Here is a 19,249-nt window from a genome sequence, read left to right as displayed (position 1 = left end):
AGGCTGTCAGACAGAATGACACTGGGGAAAAAGAAGAAAATATTGAAAGTTTGTCTTGCAGACAGCTTTGTGAAGTTCTTCAGACATGGTTAAAGTTTAAAGATTAATCCCAAGTGTTCATCTGTCTGCATAATAATATTCGTCTGGGATAGCGTGAGTGAGTCATTTCATATGGTCTCAGGTTATTTTAGATAATGTCTCTTCGCCAGACACAATACCCATTACCAAAAGATGGATTTTTCAGAAGTTCATTCTTTGAACAGCTTCATTTGCATTTCATACTGTCAGAACAGGTTTTGTCAGTCAGATCTGAAAATCAGAGGAATAATTTTCTGTCTGCCCCCAGAAAGCAAAGTCACGGACAATTTTCATGCTGTATTTAGAGATTATTAAGTGATCATCAGTGTCTGTGCTGCTTTTTACTTTAGTTGTCCTATGGTCAAGGAGAAATGAGAGAGAGGTTAAACTAAGGTGCCTAATTATATTTCTGGATGTCTGCTGTCACCCGAAACTAGAAGAAAGTTTCTTTTAAGTCATGGTATAAGAAGGTGGTCTAGAGATTGTGGTCCCGGTTGCCTGAAGTTAGGGACTTTTTTTATTTAATTTTGTTTTTGTCCCCTCTGTTTTGTTTGGTTTTTATATCCCCAGCATCTATAAATGTGTCATTTGACATTTTAGCTAGATCTGGTTTTGTTAAGCTCCTGTATGGGCATGGATACATTATGTTTATTGAATACATGGATATATTAACTTCAGAGTCTGATTTATAGGAATCCCTTCAAGCCAATGAAAAGAAACTGCCTCCATCTCATAGTTTTGTGGGTTATGAGGACAGCTGGAAATGACTGTAGATGATTAATCCATAGACAGGGAAACACTCTGACTAAACAGTCTTGTGCAGATGACCCACAGAGATGCTGGCGTTCCTTACGCTTTAGTCAGTAGCGAGCTCAAAGCCATCCAGATGACCAAAACAAAGTAAAATATCAAAGAAGGCAACTAAACTTATTGGTAAATGGGTCAGTGAAATGATGCTCATTTATCTGGATCTGAATTCCGAATTTAAATGTATATTTATAAATTTAGGAACATGAAGTCAGAAATAAAAGGATGGCATCTTGATATCATGAAGAAAAAAAGTGAAAAGAAACAGTTCATTGAAAAAATTAAAGTTTGCTTAAAATGTTCTCACCCTCAGGCCATCCAATGTGTAGTTGAGTGTTTCTTTATCAGAACAGATTTGGAGAAATGTAGCATTACATCACTTGCTCACCAGCTGTTTGGACTCTCATTCTGACGGCACCCATTCACTGCAGAGAATCCATTGGTGAGCAAGTGATGTAATGCTACATTTCTCCAAATCTGTTCTGATGAGGAAACAAACTCAACTACACATTGGATGGCCTGAGGGTGAGTACATTTAAAAAAAAGAATTTGGTTGAACTAACAATTTTTGGTTGAACTATTCATTTAACTACTTTTCATATTCTTTTATTAATATTTCTTAGTAAAAAGGCAAAAGATGTTAATATATTAAAAATGTTTGCACAAAAAAAAAAAAAAGGAAAGAAAGGGAGGTGGTTGTTGTGGTGTGTGTAGTTTGTTTTTTTTTATTATTTATTTGTCAAGTAAGTGAAGTGTAAGGTACGGAAGTTTGTTCCACTGAATAAAAAATAAAACAAGGTAATTGCGACTTTTTATCTCACAATTCAGACTTTTTTTTCTTAGAATTGTGAGATAAATTCGCAATTCAGACTTTTTCTCGCAATTCAGACTTTATAACTCGCAATTCTGAGTTAATATCTCGTAATTCTGACTTTTTTTTCTCGGAATTGCAAATTTATGTCTCGCAATCCTGGCTTGATAACTCGCAATTCTGAGTTTATATCTCGTAATTCCGACTTTATAACTCGCAATTGCGAGAAAAAAAAGTCTGATTTGTGAGATAAAAAGTCGCAATTACCTTGTTTTATTTTTTATTTAGTGGCGGAAACGGGCTTCCACAGAAACATGATATCATCATATGAGTAAATGATGAAAGACAACACATTTGTCCTTCTTCAGCCTTTATTTTCCATGTTGCTCAGTGGAAATTATGCATAAATACACAAACACTGTCAAACATGTGAATGACCTGATGCCACCTTGGTAAAAGCCTAAAAGTCCACCTAGACATTTTATCTTCCAGTACAAAGACAGGCACATGTCTTTCCAGTGACTAATCTGTAACAATGTAAAAATATTTGAATTACAAAAAGGCAGCTGAACTGGTTTGGAGGGTATAAAATTGTAGTAGATATAAATAAAACCCAAGATGTTGCCCGAGTCTGATGACGATTATGCATTCAAGGTGTTTGTCAAATGATGCTTGTTTCTGGAAGTGTGGCTGATGTGGCACATGAATGATTTGGTTAATACCAGACTGGGCTCTTGCATTAACTTCCTCCTCCATTCATACATCTAGAAACTCATCCAAATGGGAAAACATGTAGACTAGAGGAGGTGTGGTTATGCAAAGAGAGTGTGTTACATTCAGGGCCAACAGAAATACAAAAAAAATTCAAAAACAAATAACGTGATATCCAAACAAGCACATAGTAAATACATCATGAATATATAAAATCAAAGGCTGTGTCACGGTTCACCTAGAGCGCTGATTATGGTTTTAATTTCTTTCAGTGTTATTATTTTTCAGTAGGGCTTTGTCAGCCATTACCATCCAAGATAAAGAGACAGATGAGCAAAATCCTGGATATGATCAGCTGAGATCATATGATCAGCTGAGAAATAATACTAGACCAAGTTATGAAAACACTGGTGTCCTCAATGATCCCAAATTTAAAAATGCGCGTTTATAGGTCACTCTAAAGCTCCAATGGTTCGTCAAGTGCGGCTCCATGCAGTGTCGAGATATTACATTTTATTTATTTTATTTTTTTACAACTGAGGAATCACTCATAATTCCACTTCTTTTCACTTCACAGCCACAAATATTTAAGACGGCCTATTTGAATTACATCTAAAGACTGTCGTTTGTGAAAACATAATGAAACATTTGTTTTAAAAATACATTAGTACTCACTTTAAGGCTTTTAAGTACAAACCGGCATGTCTCTCTCGCTCGCAAACAATCATTCACACAATCACTCACACGCTGTGCTAAGAAAACAAACTATGGACTGCGTGACTTCCAGTTGCCCTACGTGACCAAGCATATGATTACATCATCTATTTAGAAGCAATGTGCGACAAGGTCTGTATTAAAAAGGACAGATACAACCATTTTACTGAGAATGGTAATCGTGTGTCTAACACTTGTTCTGGGTTTACACATGTGGTTTAAGAGAAGGTATCAAACTTAAGGGCTGAGGTACCTTCTTTTTCTGCAGATATGCATCCTTACATGAGGATTTACCATAGTCCATTTTTTTTCCCCATGGCTCAAATTGTTTCACCACAGTAACAATGTAGTATACACAACAGCCAGGCTGAACCGGCATGTGCCGGCCTGTGGTGAGTTGGCGTTCGGTAGTGTCTAAGGGGTGCTGGGATGTCGTCCCCGAGTCATATCCTGCCTATCTCATGGTCCTTCTCCTCAAGCAGATGAATGAGCTGACCAAAGCTCTCCTTCACCGTGTCCATGCTGTCCACCGTGCTGCCATCCAGAATCCAGCTCTTGCCTCGTGCCAGAGGTTCCAGCTCAAAGTATTTCTTTATCTGTGTGATAAAGAAATAAAGCTTAGTTTGGTGCAGACGGCTTACACTATAAACTTGATTTAAATAAAAAATTTAGAAATTAAAATTGTCAATATAGTATTTAAAAAAAAAAAAACTATATTGTTTCCTATAATTCACGGTCACCACGTGATGCTGAATGTAAAATCTGTTATCCTGAACTGCTGCTGTAATTGACCTCATTTACTAATAAGACATGAATCAAATCTGCAAAGCATTAGCTTGCATGCTGACAAACGCTGGAGTTAGCATGACTGGCGAGTTAACAACACTGCTAGCATGTGTCGACTTACAATCTTTATCTGGGTAATTATCTAACTAATATTATAATAGCATTGTACTGAAATCCATCCTCAGATCAGACTGTTAGTTTATAGATTTAAAAAGAGTTTTCAACAAACATTTGGCTGGGGTGGTCATATTAGACCAAGTTTCCCCTGTTGACCAATAATAGCGCCGGATAAATTGTATCTGTAAATATTCAGCTTGTAAATGAGTTCCAAAATGAAACAACTAGATCTTTATTCAACTGAAGTTAGAACATATGAGGTATCAGCCAAGAAATTCCAATCTATTAGCCAGGGGAATATGAGGACAAACTTGTAGTACTAGCGCCAGTCCTTTTCAATGGGGCAGAAATGGGAGGGGAGACAGGAATGCGCGCACTCCACTGATCAGTGTTTGCTACGGTAGATGATGTGGAGGAAAACTTGAGGTAACAGGAGAGAAAAATTCAAAAAATCTTTTTTTTTTTCAGCCCTATGATTAGCAAACATGACTAACATAAGATTTGAGAGACATTAATATCACAGGACTGATTGCAGCATTACATGAGATAAAGAAAGGTTCTTCTGATTATAAGCAGCTCTGTGTTTTCAGAGTTTCCAAGGCAACAAAAGAAAGCAACAAACACAAACATTTCAACAAGAGCTATTTCCATGCTTGAAGCGCTTCAGGAAAGATCTACAACCATCTTATTGAAAATTAAAACAGCCAGGTGTACCATGTACAGTGATCCTAAAAGACATTTGGAAATTTCTGCATACAAAAACTATGTCTGAATGTCATTGCATTCGATTCTCAACACTTTTTGAGCTATTTTTGTGTCCTATCAGAGTAACCACATGTGTAGTTCTCCACTTTAACTATTAACATGTTCTACCAAGTATTCAAATACTCAAAATATTAAAAAATCAGTTTAGTTTTGCAAATTTTTCTTTAAAGTAAAAATATTTTTTTTTTGTTATTCATTGAAAAGAAATCTATTACTGTGGCATTGTATGTAAGGGATAACAAAATTGGGCCCAATTTATGGACATAACATTAATAAAATATTTTGTGTGCACAGAGGAAAGAAAGTCATGCAAGTTTAAAATGTCACGATTAAACGATGACAGAATAATCATTTTAGGTTGAACTACAGTAGCATGATGCCAGGAAAACCTTGACCTTCGCATGAACAACAACAGCACAAACAACACATCCAAAAATGTCCCTGTCAAAGTGATTTCTCCCCTTCAGCTCCTAAGTTATGCCTCTACCCAAATCGTTGATCTCTGACCTCGGGGGACTTAAAGAAGCCCAGAATAAATATAGAGTAAGCCACTAGCACAGGTGTGAAAAGTGAAGGCTGGAAGGCTAAATCATTTTAAATGCTACACACACATTATTCCTGACACAAAAGAAACACACTATTTTCCTCTTGTTTTGGCTGTGTTTCTGGAAGCTGGCCCACCTCATCATCTGATTGGCTCAGCCCCAAACCTCCCCGCTGTGGAGAGAGACCACTCCACCAGGAGCACTTCGTCAAGCCTGGCCTCTGATTCCACATTTAAACTCACTCACAGCACTGAAATATATGGCATCAGTGTCACATCTAGTAGGAAAACTCTGAGCTTAACTGACAGCCAGCGGGAAGGGGCCAAAAAAAGCTGGTGGAATTTTTTACTTCCCTTTGAGGGTGCAATGAGAGGGGAAAAAAATTAATTAAATAATCAAATAAAACATCCTTTGAGCCAAAGCTTTCCTATTATGCCAAGAATGTTGATTAAGATTTCCCTGTCTGGGACTTCACTGCTACAAAATTACACAATCCTGCTGCTACGAAGAGCAAGAACAAACTTGGAATGCAAAGCCATATTTGTCTATTGTTTCACAGTGAAACCTATCCAGACTTAAAAAAGCAAATGTAACATTTGCAGAAGACAGGAGGTTTAGGATGGTCTGCCAGTGACGTTCATGAGAAGTACTTAAAGATGATACAGATTGATACAGACTGCTGGTATGTCTGACGACAGCTGATGCAGCAGAATGTGTATCATCTCTAAATTGCACAATGGCTAAAAAGACAAGGCAGAAGTGATGGGTCAGAATGAACAACTCTGGCGGGTGCTTATACCTTGTTTACACATACATGGAAATTTCTGAAAAAGCATTTTTCGTCTTACGTTTCATGAAACAACCTGTCCTCACCAACAGCATCCATGCAACAACACAAAAACACCATCACTCTAGCATGCCAGGCCAGTAGTTGGCGATATTGTGCTATAAAGATTTAATGTAAAAAAAAAAAAGAAAAAAAAAAAAAAATTAACAACAGACACTTAAAGGTAGGATAGGTGATTTAGTTTAAAGTCTCTTCACATCCCAATAGCAATCACTAAGTAAAGTGATTAAGTTAACTTAACTTAGCTTCATGGTCTGCCTATGCGCGTTCATGTGTTTTGGAGGGGGCATGGCTTATGCAGGGAGGGTGGGATCTTGCATTCAAAGCTTGTTTGCTATTCATAGTTTTCATGTGATGTCACACCCTTACAGGAACGCCCAAATGGAGAGCAAAACAAGGCTTTCCTCCACTGACCGACAGTTATTTTTACAATGTTTGTTTAAGTAGTAATGTAGTAAGACAGTGATATTTAAAATTCAGTAAACATCTTATTGACGATGCATACTTTGTACAGGCAAGCAGATGAATCCAGATTATAAAAGCAATGTTCAATGTTTCACATTAAATGTTTTCCCATAGAAAACCATTATAAAGAAGACGCTTAACCATTTAGCGCATTGCATTCATTTTCTGAGCTCACTTGCTTGCCTGTATATATACACCGTACAGACCAAAAGTTTGGAAACATTACTATTTTTAATGTTTTTGAAAGAAGTTTCTTCTGCTCATCAAGCCTGCATTTATTTGATCAAAAATACAGAAAAAACAGTAATATTGTGAAATATTATTACAACTTAAAATAATAGTTTTCTATTTGAATATACTTTAAAAAAATAATTTATTCAAAATAAAAAACAATTTCTAATAATATATTTTATTTACTATCACTTTTTAGCAATTTAACACATCCTTGCTGAATAAAAGTATTGATTTTATTTAAAAGAAAGAAAGAAAAAAAATTACTGACCCCAAATTACTGACCAGTAGTGTATATTGTTATTACAAAATATTTATATTTTAAGAAAAACATAGCTTCTTTTTTTTTTTTTTTTTTTTTTTACTTTTTATTCATCAAAGTATCCTTAAAAAGCATCACATGTTCTGAAAAAATATTTAAGCAGCAGAACTGTTTCCAACCTTGATAATGAATCATCATATTAGAATGATTTCTAAAGGATCATGTGATAATGATCCTAAAAATTCAGCTTTGCATCACAGAAATAAACGATAATTTAAAGTATAATAAATTTAAAAACAATTATTTTAAATTGTAATAATATATCACAATATTACATTTTTTTCTGTATTTTTGATCAAATAAATGCAGGCTTGATGAGCAGAAGAAACTTCTTTCAAAAACATTAAAAATAGTAATCTTTCTAAACTTTTGGTCTGTATTGTATATACACACACACACACACACACACACACACACACACACACACACACACACACACACACACACACACACACACACACATATATATATATATATATATATACCCACATATACACATATATACATATACACATATATACATATACATATATATATATACATATATACATACATATATATATACACATACATACATACATATTATATATATATATATATACACACATATATACATATTATATAGATATATATATATATATATATATATATATATATATATTAATTCTTTTGAGAGGTGATCTAAATATTTTTGGATTGCAACAGATAGAAAATTCAGTCACGTGACTTAAAACTATGAATTGCTAACCTCTCCGAAATTGCCTACCCTACCTTGTGGGTAACTCAACGTTACTAGAAAAATTAATGCGTTTTTTTTGGGTGTTTTTTTTATTGTTGTGTTGTTGGAGCAGTTTTTTTTTTAGAAGAGGAGGTTATTTTGTGCCAATCAAAGGCTGGTGAAAAAAACTTAAACAATAAGGTAAGGAAAGGAAATGGTAAGGATCTCAAATGTGGCTCAGGTGAAAACTAAATTTTGATTTGCAGAAGGAAAAACAAAAGTAAAATTCTGAATAAATGATATAAATAAAACAATTGACAAAAAGTTGACATTAAAATTAAAAGGCAGATCTCTGAATGGTATCTGTGGATGTTCTAAGAAATCAGATATCAGTACCAGCACACAAATATAACACAAATATTAGCATGGGTCCCTACTAAAAAACCTTGGGAAAGCCCAAGATGAAGCTAACCTCAGGACACGTGCAAGGCTCTCATGGCGCCATCTAAATCTCCACACTCTTCAAGCCAGATTGGCTTTTACACCTGGTTTACTGCAGATCTTTCTGTTTATGACAAGTTTGGATGAAGCCTTTCCGGGGTCAGTGGGATAAACCCTTACTAGAGACAAGCCATGACTAAATCGTCAGAGACCTGACTACCGATACCCCTTCACAAAGTCAGAAGCTCACAGGTTCCAGGTCAGGGGCCGTGAACACGTTTTTTGTCCTATGCGCTTTCATAGTGTGTTTGCCTGGTCACAGGGCAGATTTACAGTAACTCAATTTGCGTCAAGCTTGACGGTTCACATCTGGATTAGCAACATGATAAAAAGGAACTGGGATTGAGCTAATTAACTGCAGCATTGCAAGACCACAAGGTCTCTTATTGGTCAAACTATCCAACCGCCAATCGGTTGTCCTCTTGCCCTGTGCGTTTTTGTGGACTGACCTTCACTTGAGGAATTCACCCACAAAGAAAGAACATACGCACACAGACGCACTGCCTAAGGCACTGACAGGTGACCTGCTGGCAAGCCCACATCAACAAACCCGCTCAAACTATGATCAACAAATCCATCTGATATCCATCAGACTCTGAACTTCGTACACTTAACCACACACACAGAACCACCTGCAGCCCTGCTGCCTAAAAAGGGAGAAATTTGCCAATGGAAGTACTAAATTCTTCAGCATACTGCAAATGTTACCATTGGGAGAGTCTTTTCGAGGATCATGTCACAATAAGTTTCTAAAGATAGGAATGCGTAAGCATTGTGATATTCATCAGTTTCGAAGACAAAAACATGAAGAGGTTTTCAGTCCAAAGATGGAGTTGAAGCAGACCACTGTAGAGAATCAGTGGAGTGAACACCTCCTCCCCCAAATACTGAGACTCTGTCCAGTTGTTTTGCGAAGCTCTAGTTTCTGTTATTCATGTGTTAAATCAGGCTCATTCCACAGCAAACCACAGCAGTTCCATGGGCCCCCTCTATTCACATGCTGGAGGCTGCACTCCCTTTCTGAAGAGATTTCTTCATATTAATAAATGGAACAGTATTTCATGCAGGGCAATGAAGGCCCTGTCGCTGGGGATTCCTCAGTGAAGAAACATTCCTGACAAAGTAGCTCAGAACAAGAGCTTCAGCCAAAATCGTGTTCAAGTTTCAAAACAAAAAGTGCTGGCCAAGCAACATGGGTATACATGTGCATGTATTAGAGGTGTATACATGCGCTTTATGTATTGCTCAATCTCTCTTGACAGCAACGTCTTTTCAAATCTAGAACATGAACAAAGAGACAAAGCTGCAACAGACAGACAGTTTATGCTGTCAGATGTGGAACAGAACAAAATGTATTGCGATCACTGGATCTCTGCACCTGAGATGAAAATGCACCATCTGCTCTGATGCCATGATCGCCCCCAACCCCCCCCCCCGCCCCCCAAATAATAACTTCCCGTCATCATGATTAGTGTTGGTCGACTCTTATGTAAGCATGTGTTTGAGTTACGGTGATGACTGAAGTGAAGTTCAGAGTTCTCAAAACTCACCGAGTCTGGCTCCAGAACATTAGGAACATATTAAAAGGAGCTGAACCTGCCCCCCTGGATATCTTCAACAACACTTTACCTAAACATAATCCCAACCGGGAGCCCCAGGCCATATCAGCGGTGATTCATAGACAAAAATTCAATCCTTGATACTACCCCTGCAGACAGTCATCCATATGTTATTTCCCTTTCCTTTACACATGTTCACACCCTTCTAGCGTGACATGCTCAAACGCAAATGTTAGTCAAGACTTGCTGTTCAGACTCCCAAGACTGCAAATCAAATTGGTTCAAAACACCTAATTGTAGCAGTTGATAATGTGAGACGTGATTCAAGTAGAGTGGTTTCTGCAGGCCAAATGGGGTTGCAAAAGTAAAAATAGTCTATTACAAGATGAGCAATCTGGTGCAACCTTTGCACATATTGCATATTGGACAGATGCCCATTCTTGAACCACTGCGGGTTAGAAAAACTGGTTCCAGACTGGCCCTAAAGGCTTCCCAATCTAGAACCAGAAGCCTACTATGTCAAGGAACATGGTACATAAAAATCTGTAGTCACCAGATTGATCACCAAGTTTTCTGAACAACAACAGTTTAGCTAACTAGCTACCACATTAAAATCTGCAGTAAGGAGTAGTTCTGAACTCTACAACAACAAAAACTCTACAAGAACTTCAGCTCATGGAACTCTCCTAGCAAGCTGATAATCTGAATCATGCGTGTTAAATATGAGAGACATACAAAATCTGCAGAGTGCTGGGTTCCCAGGACCAGGACTGAAAACCGTTGTTGTATATATGAGGGCTATCTGGAAAGTATCCAGCCATGTAATATGAAAAATAGAGATTTTATCGTAGAAGATACAAGAAACGTTATACATAGGACAATAACGTCTCAGTCCTCTTCAAAGGTGATTTTAATTTTGGGAAAAGCCAGAAGTTGCAGGGTGCCACATCTGGGCTGTAGGAGGGCTGAGTCACCTGGTTGATTTGATATTTCTACAAAATACTCTGCAAGAGATATGATGCATAGGTGGGTGCATTGTCGGGATGAAGCTGCCAATCACCTGTTGCCCATAGCTGCGGCTGTTTTCGTCGTATTGCATCTCTCATCTCGTACTTTTTAATATTATGTGGCTGGATACTTTCCAGACAGCCCTCTTAGCTTGAAGAGAAATCAGAGAACTTGCAAAAGATTTAAAAGAGACTAATGAGGAGATACGCCAAGAAATGCTAAATGTTGACAGTTGAATGCGAAACCTTCAATCAGACATCAGCATTCAGTGCTCAAGTCATTGGAAACACGGACACGGCCAAGAACCAGCACTATCTCTGAGGTACTGTAAAGCAGTGTGGGTTGATTATGGGGCACTGCATTCTACTAAAAAGATAGCTTGTGATGATCAAACACATGGTGGTGTCTACACATCCCCTGAATCTCCTCTGTCAATGCTTCTATTATAGCACTGTCTTGCTCGTACAGTCTGTTCTATACATTATCTCTGCTCAAAGTGCAGAGGAAAGGACAATAATTGCCATCATGAAACTATAAGATGTTCCAGCACATGATGTTTCCCTGTGAAATGCTTTGTACACCACAATAAATTATTTACTGTGATCTCGATGACAAGTTGTTCTCTGGTTTGCGTGCTATAATCTCGATACAGCACATTGTCCAAAAAACACAAAATTGGACTGCAAGAATTTGGATACTTCAACTGCATAGTCTATCCGGGATCTATGACCATATGGTCTTCAAGCAGATGGCTGCTGGTTGTTCAGACACTGGGCACTGCCACCAGACAGAAGTACTCCTAGTGGCAGCACCAGTGGCCTCTCTCAGCAGAATGCCCTGAGTCAGGCTGCCAGCTGAGCCACACAATAATGTCTGGCCAGCATGTTTCTTTCGAGGCCAGACAGAATACAGAGTCCACCCAGCCAGCCAGTTCTACCACAATTCAGCCTCCTTCAGGCACACAAGATGGCCTTTGTCTTCACATCTCAAACACATCTTTCAGGATGGGGAAAAATTCCTCCCCCCAAAAAACATTCAATTGATGGCGCCTGATGGCAATGAGGACTTCTCTAAGATTTTCTTCACCCATTTTCTCAAATGTATTTCAGAGATTGACAACAAACCACTCAGCACCACTTACATAAAGTGCCTTAAGGTATGTTGTACATCTTATTGCTCAATGTTGGTCAACACGTTGAGATTCAATTCCATTGTAAAGCTAAATGAATTTGGCGAGAAAGCAATGTCCAGGAATGAGAGTATCCTTGAGCAAGCAGGTTGTATGAGTATTGAAAATGAGAAAAGCAAATCAAGAGGGTCAATGAGGACATGAGAAGATGAGCCAAACACAAAATATGTTTGCTTTCCAGCTCTCTCTCTGTAAGGAAAGCAATGTCAAATCAATGGTACCTGTATGCATTAGTGGAGAGGACCTGAAGACATCTGTCATATGAAACAGGTCCAGTTCTGGAGCTTGGGGTCTGTGTACGTCTCCCACTCATGTTGGTTCTGTGTGCATCCATCTCTCTCATTCATAACTTTATTAGAGCCAGATGTTACGGGTGCCCTGTCTACTTCCAGAGCCATGGTAATTTTATTATTACTCTAAATCACAACCCAGTGAGATCAGCCACAGGAGAAGGGGAGGGGGGTTTGGATCATGCAGGGGAAAACCGGGCGGTTCTTTTAAAGGTAAGACATTGACCCCTTGCTATACATACCACATGGGGGAGCTGCTTCCAAAGAGCAGATGGGGAGACGGGGGCAGTAAATTACACCAGTGACTGTGACTCTGCTGGGTAGAGTTTCAACTGCCAAGCCCTTACATTTGAGGACCATAGAGCTCCAGGGTTACCATATATCAAAGATACAAGAGTCTCTCTTAAGCATGAGGAAGGGATTTAAAAAGTACACACACACACCTGTACTGGTCAACACTAGAGTGCTGGTTTGAAACCATTGAATTTCCTCAGAATTGTAAGACTGGCTTAGAAAAGCATCTAAATCAGTTTTTCTGGTGACAGAAGGCAAATTAAGTCAAATTAGACAGATGCCAATATGGACAGGTTATGCAATCTCCAAAACCAAATAAGCAAAACTATGCAAAGAAACCAGACAATATTGAATATAAACTTGCCTTGCAACAAGGATAAAATATAGTTACTTTAGAATAAAAAAAAAAGCTTAAAATGTTGGCTTGAAATAGAAACCCTATTTTCTATTCACCCTATTTTTGATTCATGCATGTTTCTTTTTTGACCTTGTAATTTTCAATCTAAATTACTCCTGTTACACTGAAACTTAAAAATTGTTGCTCATGAATATGAATTACATGATATGGTGTCTGCCTCACAGTCTTAACTGATTTGGCAAATGTAGAAAAACAGTCGCTACTCATAAGAGGATTACTGCTTACTACTTCTGCATTTGCTCAGTCTACTGTTGATGCAAAGATCTGAGGCTTTAAGTCATCAATATAAATGGTTGGCTACTTTTTTTCTTCACAATGTTGGCAAGCAAAACAGAACTCTTAAAATATAATGATTATTTTTCAAAAAGTTGAGTGGAGGGAGTCTGTTCCTGTTCAAATGATACAGACAAGCTTGTTGAGTTTTATTTGGTAATATTAAAAATGATCATTAATATATGAATACAAATGAAATCAAGGGGTTCATTAGGCTCCAGTATCTTCGCATAATCAAAATTAGAACAAAGTTAGTGAGAGGGAAGGAGCAAAAATGAACAGCACCAATCTTTCCCACAGCAAGTAACACGAGAGACTGAGGAAGGGGTGTAAACCCAGACAGACACCCAGACAGTGCGAGTGAGTGAGTGAGTGAGTGTGTGTGTGTGTGTGTGTGCGTGTCGTATGAGGGAGAATGGTGTTTCTCCTGCTGATCAGACACCAGCCTTGGCACCCAGTGCTGAAAACCATGCCAATGTCGGCTGAGCAAATTCCGAGCAAAAAAACAAACGGGTCTGTTGTTCGGACCCAGATTGCTGTGTGACCACAAAGGACACAGATTCCAGGTCTGTACTGACTGAACTGAGACAGTCTCTCACATCACTTCTTGGAGCTAGTCTCAGTGCTAACTGAATGGTACTAACTGGCTTTTCTCTTCTAGATCTTCATAAATTTTGTGTTGTCAAAACTTTTTCTGTCCATTTGGCTCTGGACTTTCAACAGTCCAATGATATGATGACAGATTTCCAGATCTGCAAGAAAAGAAACTCCCCAATTCCCTTTTAAAAATCTCAATTATCAAAATATGCTTTGAATAGCTACATTTGTCCCCTTGAGCAACCTTAATTGCAGCCTCTGGTCAACTTGGCACAATTTCGCACACATTATTTTTCATGTGGCTGATGAGACAGTTGTGCATTGGTTTATCCAATTTTAGTACAACAGGTCCCCAATGCCACATTTTTAATCACTTGTATTATTCTCACACTCAAACATCTCAACAGGTCCTAAATTTACTTTTTCATCTCATCTTCACAAAGCACAGAGGAAAACATAGTCATAAATCTAGCAGTCAACGCAAATGGGTTCTCTTGAAATTCACATTTTTTCAGATATACAAATCACAACCTTTTCCTGTGTCATATATCGTATGCAAAACAGAAATTGTACACTTGACCAACACAGTTGGGCGAAACGGAGTCTCAAGCTGAGTGCTCTTAACCATGCATGTTGTTGAGTGACATACAAAAATATTTTCAAATTTGACTAGTCATTGGTTGTCTGAATCAATTAGTCAACTAGTCTAGTGCAACATTTAAATCCTGATAAACTGGTCAACTTCAATAATCAACTATGTGGTTGTAAGACGACTAGTTAGTCTTCCACTAATCCAATTAAAAAAAAACTATGCTCAATCATCTGTGCTGTTATTATACTGATGCTTCACTTACGAGCTCACATTTCTGCTTGCTGAAGACCAGATGGTCACATCACTGCACATGGGCTGAATGTGTGTCCTTCATATGGACTTAATCTCATAACGTAACCTACTGTAAATCAAAGTATTTATGTGCAAATATCCACAGACAAATTGCAGTAAAAGCAAGTGAGGCTCAAAATCCCAATGAAGAACAAGACAAAGCTGTCTTATGTCCTGTCACCCAGTCTGGAGCCTCCACATATAGAGCCAGAGGACTATGAAAAATGGTTTGTGCTTACTAACATGGGAACCAGAAGCAGAAAATTAGGTGATAGGGTCATAGGGAAACCTGCAGAAATCAGTCACACTAGATCTCTTGCAGCTGAGCTTTAGGGACTTGCAGGGGCTTGCAAGGGGGTGTTAGGTGGTCTGTGGAATATCTGAGATAAAACAAATGAAATATTTTTTCTTACCAGCAGATCCAAAATAAAAAATAAAACAAACTGGATGTACTAGGATTTAGTACAAATAGAAATAAAATTTTATGCTAAACAACACGCCATCTTTATAATAATACATTTACTATTTTTTTTAAGAGTATAAATGAGTCTGCAGACATGAAAATACACAGCTGCCTGCAGTTGAGAAGGGGGATCATCATATTTGGAGTTCCCTGGCAATAAATATTGGAAAACTCTTGACATAGGTGGATTACTTTGTAACCTTAGTAGTATATAAATGTTTGCTGGACTCAAACGCATTATGAAATGGTCATCCAGGGCAAGACAGATGATCCATCACAGTTCACAACACCCTGTAATATATAAAACAAACAGGCTGATGTTGGCGTAAAGGCCACTTCCATGTAAAACAGAATGCAGCGCAGACCTTCATATGATACGCTTAGTAATTTACTGTATATCTGGCAAAAATGAAAAAAAAACGATCTAAAATATCTCCACAGACTAGCGTGTGAGGATAGTATAGGGGGAAGACTGGATTTCAAGATTACATTTAACAGCAAGGCTGTTAGCTGAAGACTTGTGGGAGTTTATTTGGCAATTGCAGTGGTGGTAGCAAGTAGACAGTCAAAAACAAATAAATAAATAAAAAGTGTGTGTGTGTGTGTGTGTATCTATATATATATATATATATATATATATAGATATATATATATATATATATATATATATATATAGGATATATATATATAAATAACGCACCTGCCCCGCCCTCAGACCTGTACGTTCATCATATATTTCATACAGTTGACTGTTGACAAACATGATGCAGGTCAACAACTAGCCTACAAAATGCAGTTACATGCCCTTAAAATGTATGATATCGGGACAAAAAAATGCCTCTGTATGAGTTTTTTTTGTCTCATATTTTCTCAGCAGTTAAAACGAATCGAATAAATTAATGACTCAATGACTTACTCAAAGACATTTACCACCACCTATTGGCAGTATTGGTTTCTTATTTAGAGTATCATTGCATTTAAAAAAAATTAAATGATTGTTTGCCCAAACAGAAACATTCTGTCATTATTTACTCAACCTCTTGTTTGTTTTAAACCTGTATGACTTAAAATAATGAAGAATGTTGGCAACCAAGCAGATTTGGTTACCAATGACTTTCATTGTACGAACAAAAACTACTGAAATGTTTCTAATGAAATATCTATTTTCTTTTATGCTCCATAGTTTATGTTTATGTTAGGCTGTTGCTGACTAAACGTTTATGTGTAATACATTTTGTGTTAAATCAAAATGCTGGCAGTAACTTTATCCCTTATAATGACCAAAAAATATTGGACCAGTTCCCTTTCTGTTTTCTGAATCTTTTCTTCTTTCAAAAAAATCCCCATAGGAGGTCCAGGAGATCTGATCCAGTTTGAAATCGATTTAGAGCAATTTGATGGAAAAACAAGCTGGGTCAGGTCCGATCTTGTGTAACACAAGTTGCATCTCCAGCAAGGAGAGCGAGTGTCACTGCCAACTGAAAAGCCGCATTTTGACACACATCAGTGAACTGGCATGTGTTATTCTCCAAAGGCAGATATTTACTGCTCACTCAGGACCACTTCTCAAACGGTTTAATTAGTGCTCTGTGCATTGGGTGATACCCTGCAGCCCATGGACCGATTTCTCCACTCTGAGCAGATGTGCGTGCATGCATGCTCACACACGGACACACAAACCAACATGCATGGTATTAGGCAAATAACGCACACAGACACAAAATCATTCAGGAAAAGACGCACAGGCTGAGTAATTCAATCCTCCAAACATAAAAGTGACAAGAGGACCATTATAATGTGACAGCAGAGACATGCCACACATTCCAACTGTTTGCTATTACTAACAGCAGTCAGCAATTCATCTTAATTTCAATGCCACTTGCTTTTTAAATGATGTTTGAAAGAATCTCAAATAGAGTAAATGATAAAATGAATACACTCTTATGAGATGGGACAACAGCTGTAGTGTTTCCCCACACCAACAGTATTTTGGGCTCCTAACAATACAAAGACTTATTGTCAGGAAAGCCTGAGAAAGTGGATAAGCTGGGTGCTACAGATCTGTGGGGAGAGTGTCTTGTGGCCTGTGAGTGTTTTTGCAAATAACAATCAAATCCTCTGAAACAGACGTAGTGTTGCCTAATGTTGTTATTATTTAAAGGGTTAGTTCATCCCAAAAAGAAAATTCTGGCATTATTTACTCAACCTCATGTCGTTCCAAACCCATCAGATGTTTTTCTCCTCTGAACTCAAATGAAGATATTTTAATTGTCACATCTGAGAGATTTCTGTCCCACCACTGAAAGTCTTCTGCAAGAACCAATGAGTTTTGTTCCTGTGTATCAAGCAAGTATGGCTGAGCTTCACTATGTGAATAAAAGCCTACATTAAATCTGTTCATCATATAAACCGATTGTGTCTCTTCAGAAGACTTGGATTAAACTGCTCAATTCATTTTTTTTTTTGACCTCTTTTACAAAGGTTTTGAGGGGTTTTGAGTGATGCTACTTTCAAGTTTCATCTCTCAGGTTTCATTAAAAATATATTAATTTGTGTTTCAAAGATTAACAAATTTATTATTGGTTTGGAACGACATGATGGTGAATAAATGATGACAATTTTCATTTGGGGTGAACTAACTTTTTAATATTTACAATAAATATCTCAAAAGTGGGGATAAAGTTTTAGTATCTCAGCAAAGGTTTAAAGATGTGGTTGCATTTATCATTCCTCAATGAAATTCTGTGGGTGAGATCCAGTCATAAATCTAGCAGTCAACGAAAATGGGTTCTCTTGAAATTCACATTTTTTCAGATATACAAATCACAACCTTTTCCTGTGTCATATATCGTATGCAAAACAGAAATTGTACACTTGACCAACACAGTTGGGCGAAACGGAGTCTCAAGCTGAGTGCTCTTAACCATGCATGTTGTTGAGTGACATACAAAAATATTTTCAAATTTGACTAGTCATTGGTTGTCTGAATCAATTAGTCAACTAGTCTAGTGCAACATTTAAATCCTGATAAACTGGTCAACTTCAATAATCAACTATGTGGTTGTAAGACGACTAGTTAGTCTTCCACTAATCCAATTAAAAAAAACTATGCTCAATCATCTGTGCTGTTATTATACTGATGCTTCACTTACGAGCTCACATTTCTGCTTGCTGAAGACCAGATGGTCACATCACTGCACATGGGCTGAATGTGTGTCCTTCATATGGACTTAATCTCATAACAGTAACCTACTGTAAATCAAAGTATTTATGTGCAAATATCCACAGACAAATTGCAGTAAAAGCAAGTGAGGCTCAAAATCCCAATGAAGAACAAGACAAAGCTGTCTTATGTCCTGTCACCAGTCTGGAGCCTCCACATATAGAGCCAAAGGACTCTGAAAAATGGTTGTGCTTACTAACATGGGAACCAGAAGCAGAAAATTAGGTGATAGGGTCATAGGGAAACCTGCAGAAATCAGTCACACTAGATCTCTTGCAGCTGAGCTTTAGGGACTTGCAGGGGCTTGCAAGGGGGTGTTAGGTGGTCTGTGGAATATCTGAGATAAAACAAATGAAATATGTTTCTTACCAGCAAGAAAAATAAAACAAACTGGATGTACTAGGATTTAGTACAAATAGAAATAAAACATTTATGCTAAACAACACGCCATCTTTATAATAATACATTTACTATTTTTTAAGAGTATAAATGAGTCTGCAGACATGAAAATACACAGCTGCCTGCAGTTGAGAAGGGGGATCATCATATTTGGAGTTCCCTGGCAATAAATATTGGAAAACTCTTGACATAGGTGGATTACTTTGTAACCTTAGTAGTATATAAATGTTTGCTG

The 19,249-nt window shown here is 37.6% G+C and overlaps 1 protein-coding gene across 2 annotated transcripts in view; it reads right to left on the bottom strand.

The window, feature by feature from the left end:
* Positions 1-2,049: 2,049 nt before the first annotated feature.
* The window catches only part of LOC109068939 (ADP-ribosylation factor-like protein 15), a 47,853-nt gene continuing 30,653 nt past the window's right edge, over positions 2,050-19,249 (bottom strand). For both annotated transcript variants that reach the window (XM_042764797.1, XM_042764798.1), the window contains exon 5: positions 2,050-3,717. In XM_042764797.1, the coding sequence (XP_042620731.1) occupies positions 3,565-3,717 (153 nt within the window). In that variant the 3' untranslated portion in view covers positions 2,050-3,564. The remainder of the gene's footprint in view (positions 3,718-19,249) is intronic.

Source organism: Cyprinus carpio, chromosome A10 (assembly GCF_018340385.1).
Source record: "Cyprinus carpio isolate SPL01 chromosome A10, ASM1834038v1, whole genome shotgun sequence".
In the NCBI taxonomy this organism is placed as follows: Eukaryota; Metazoa; Chordata; class Actinopteri; order Cypriniformes; family Cyprinidae; genus Cyprinus; species Cyprinus carpio.
The sequence above is the reverse complement of the archived record's forward strand: the minus strand, read 5'-3'. Positions and strand labels throughout refer to the sequence as shown.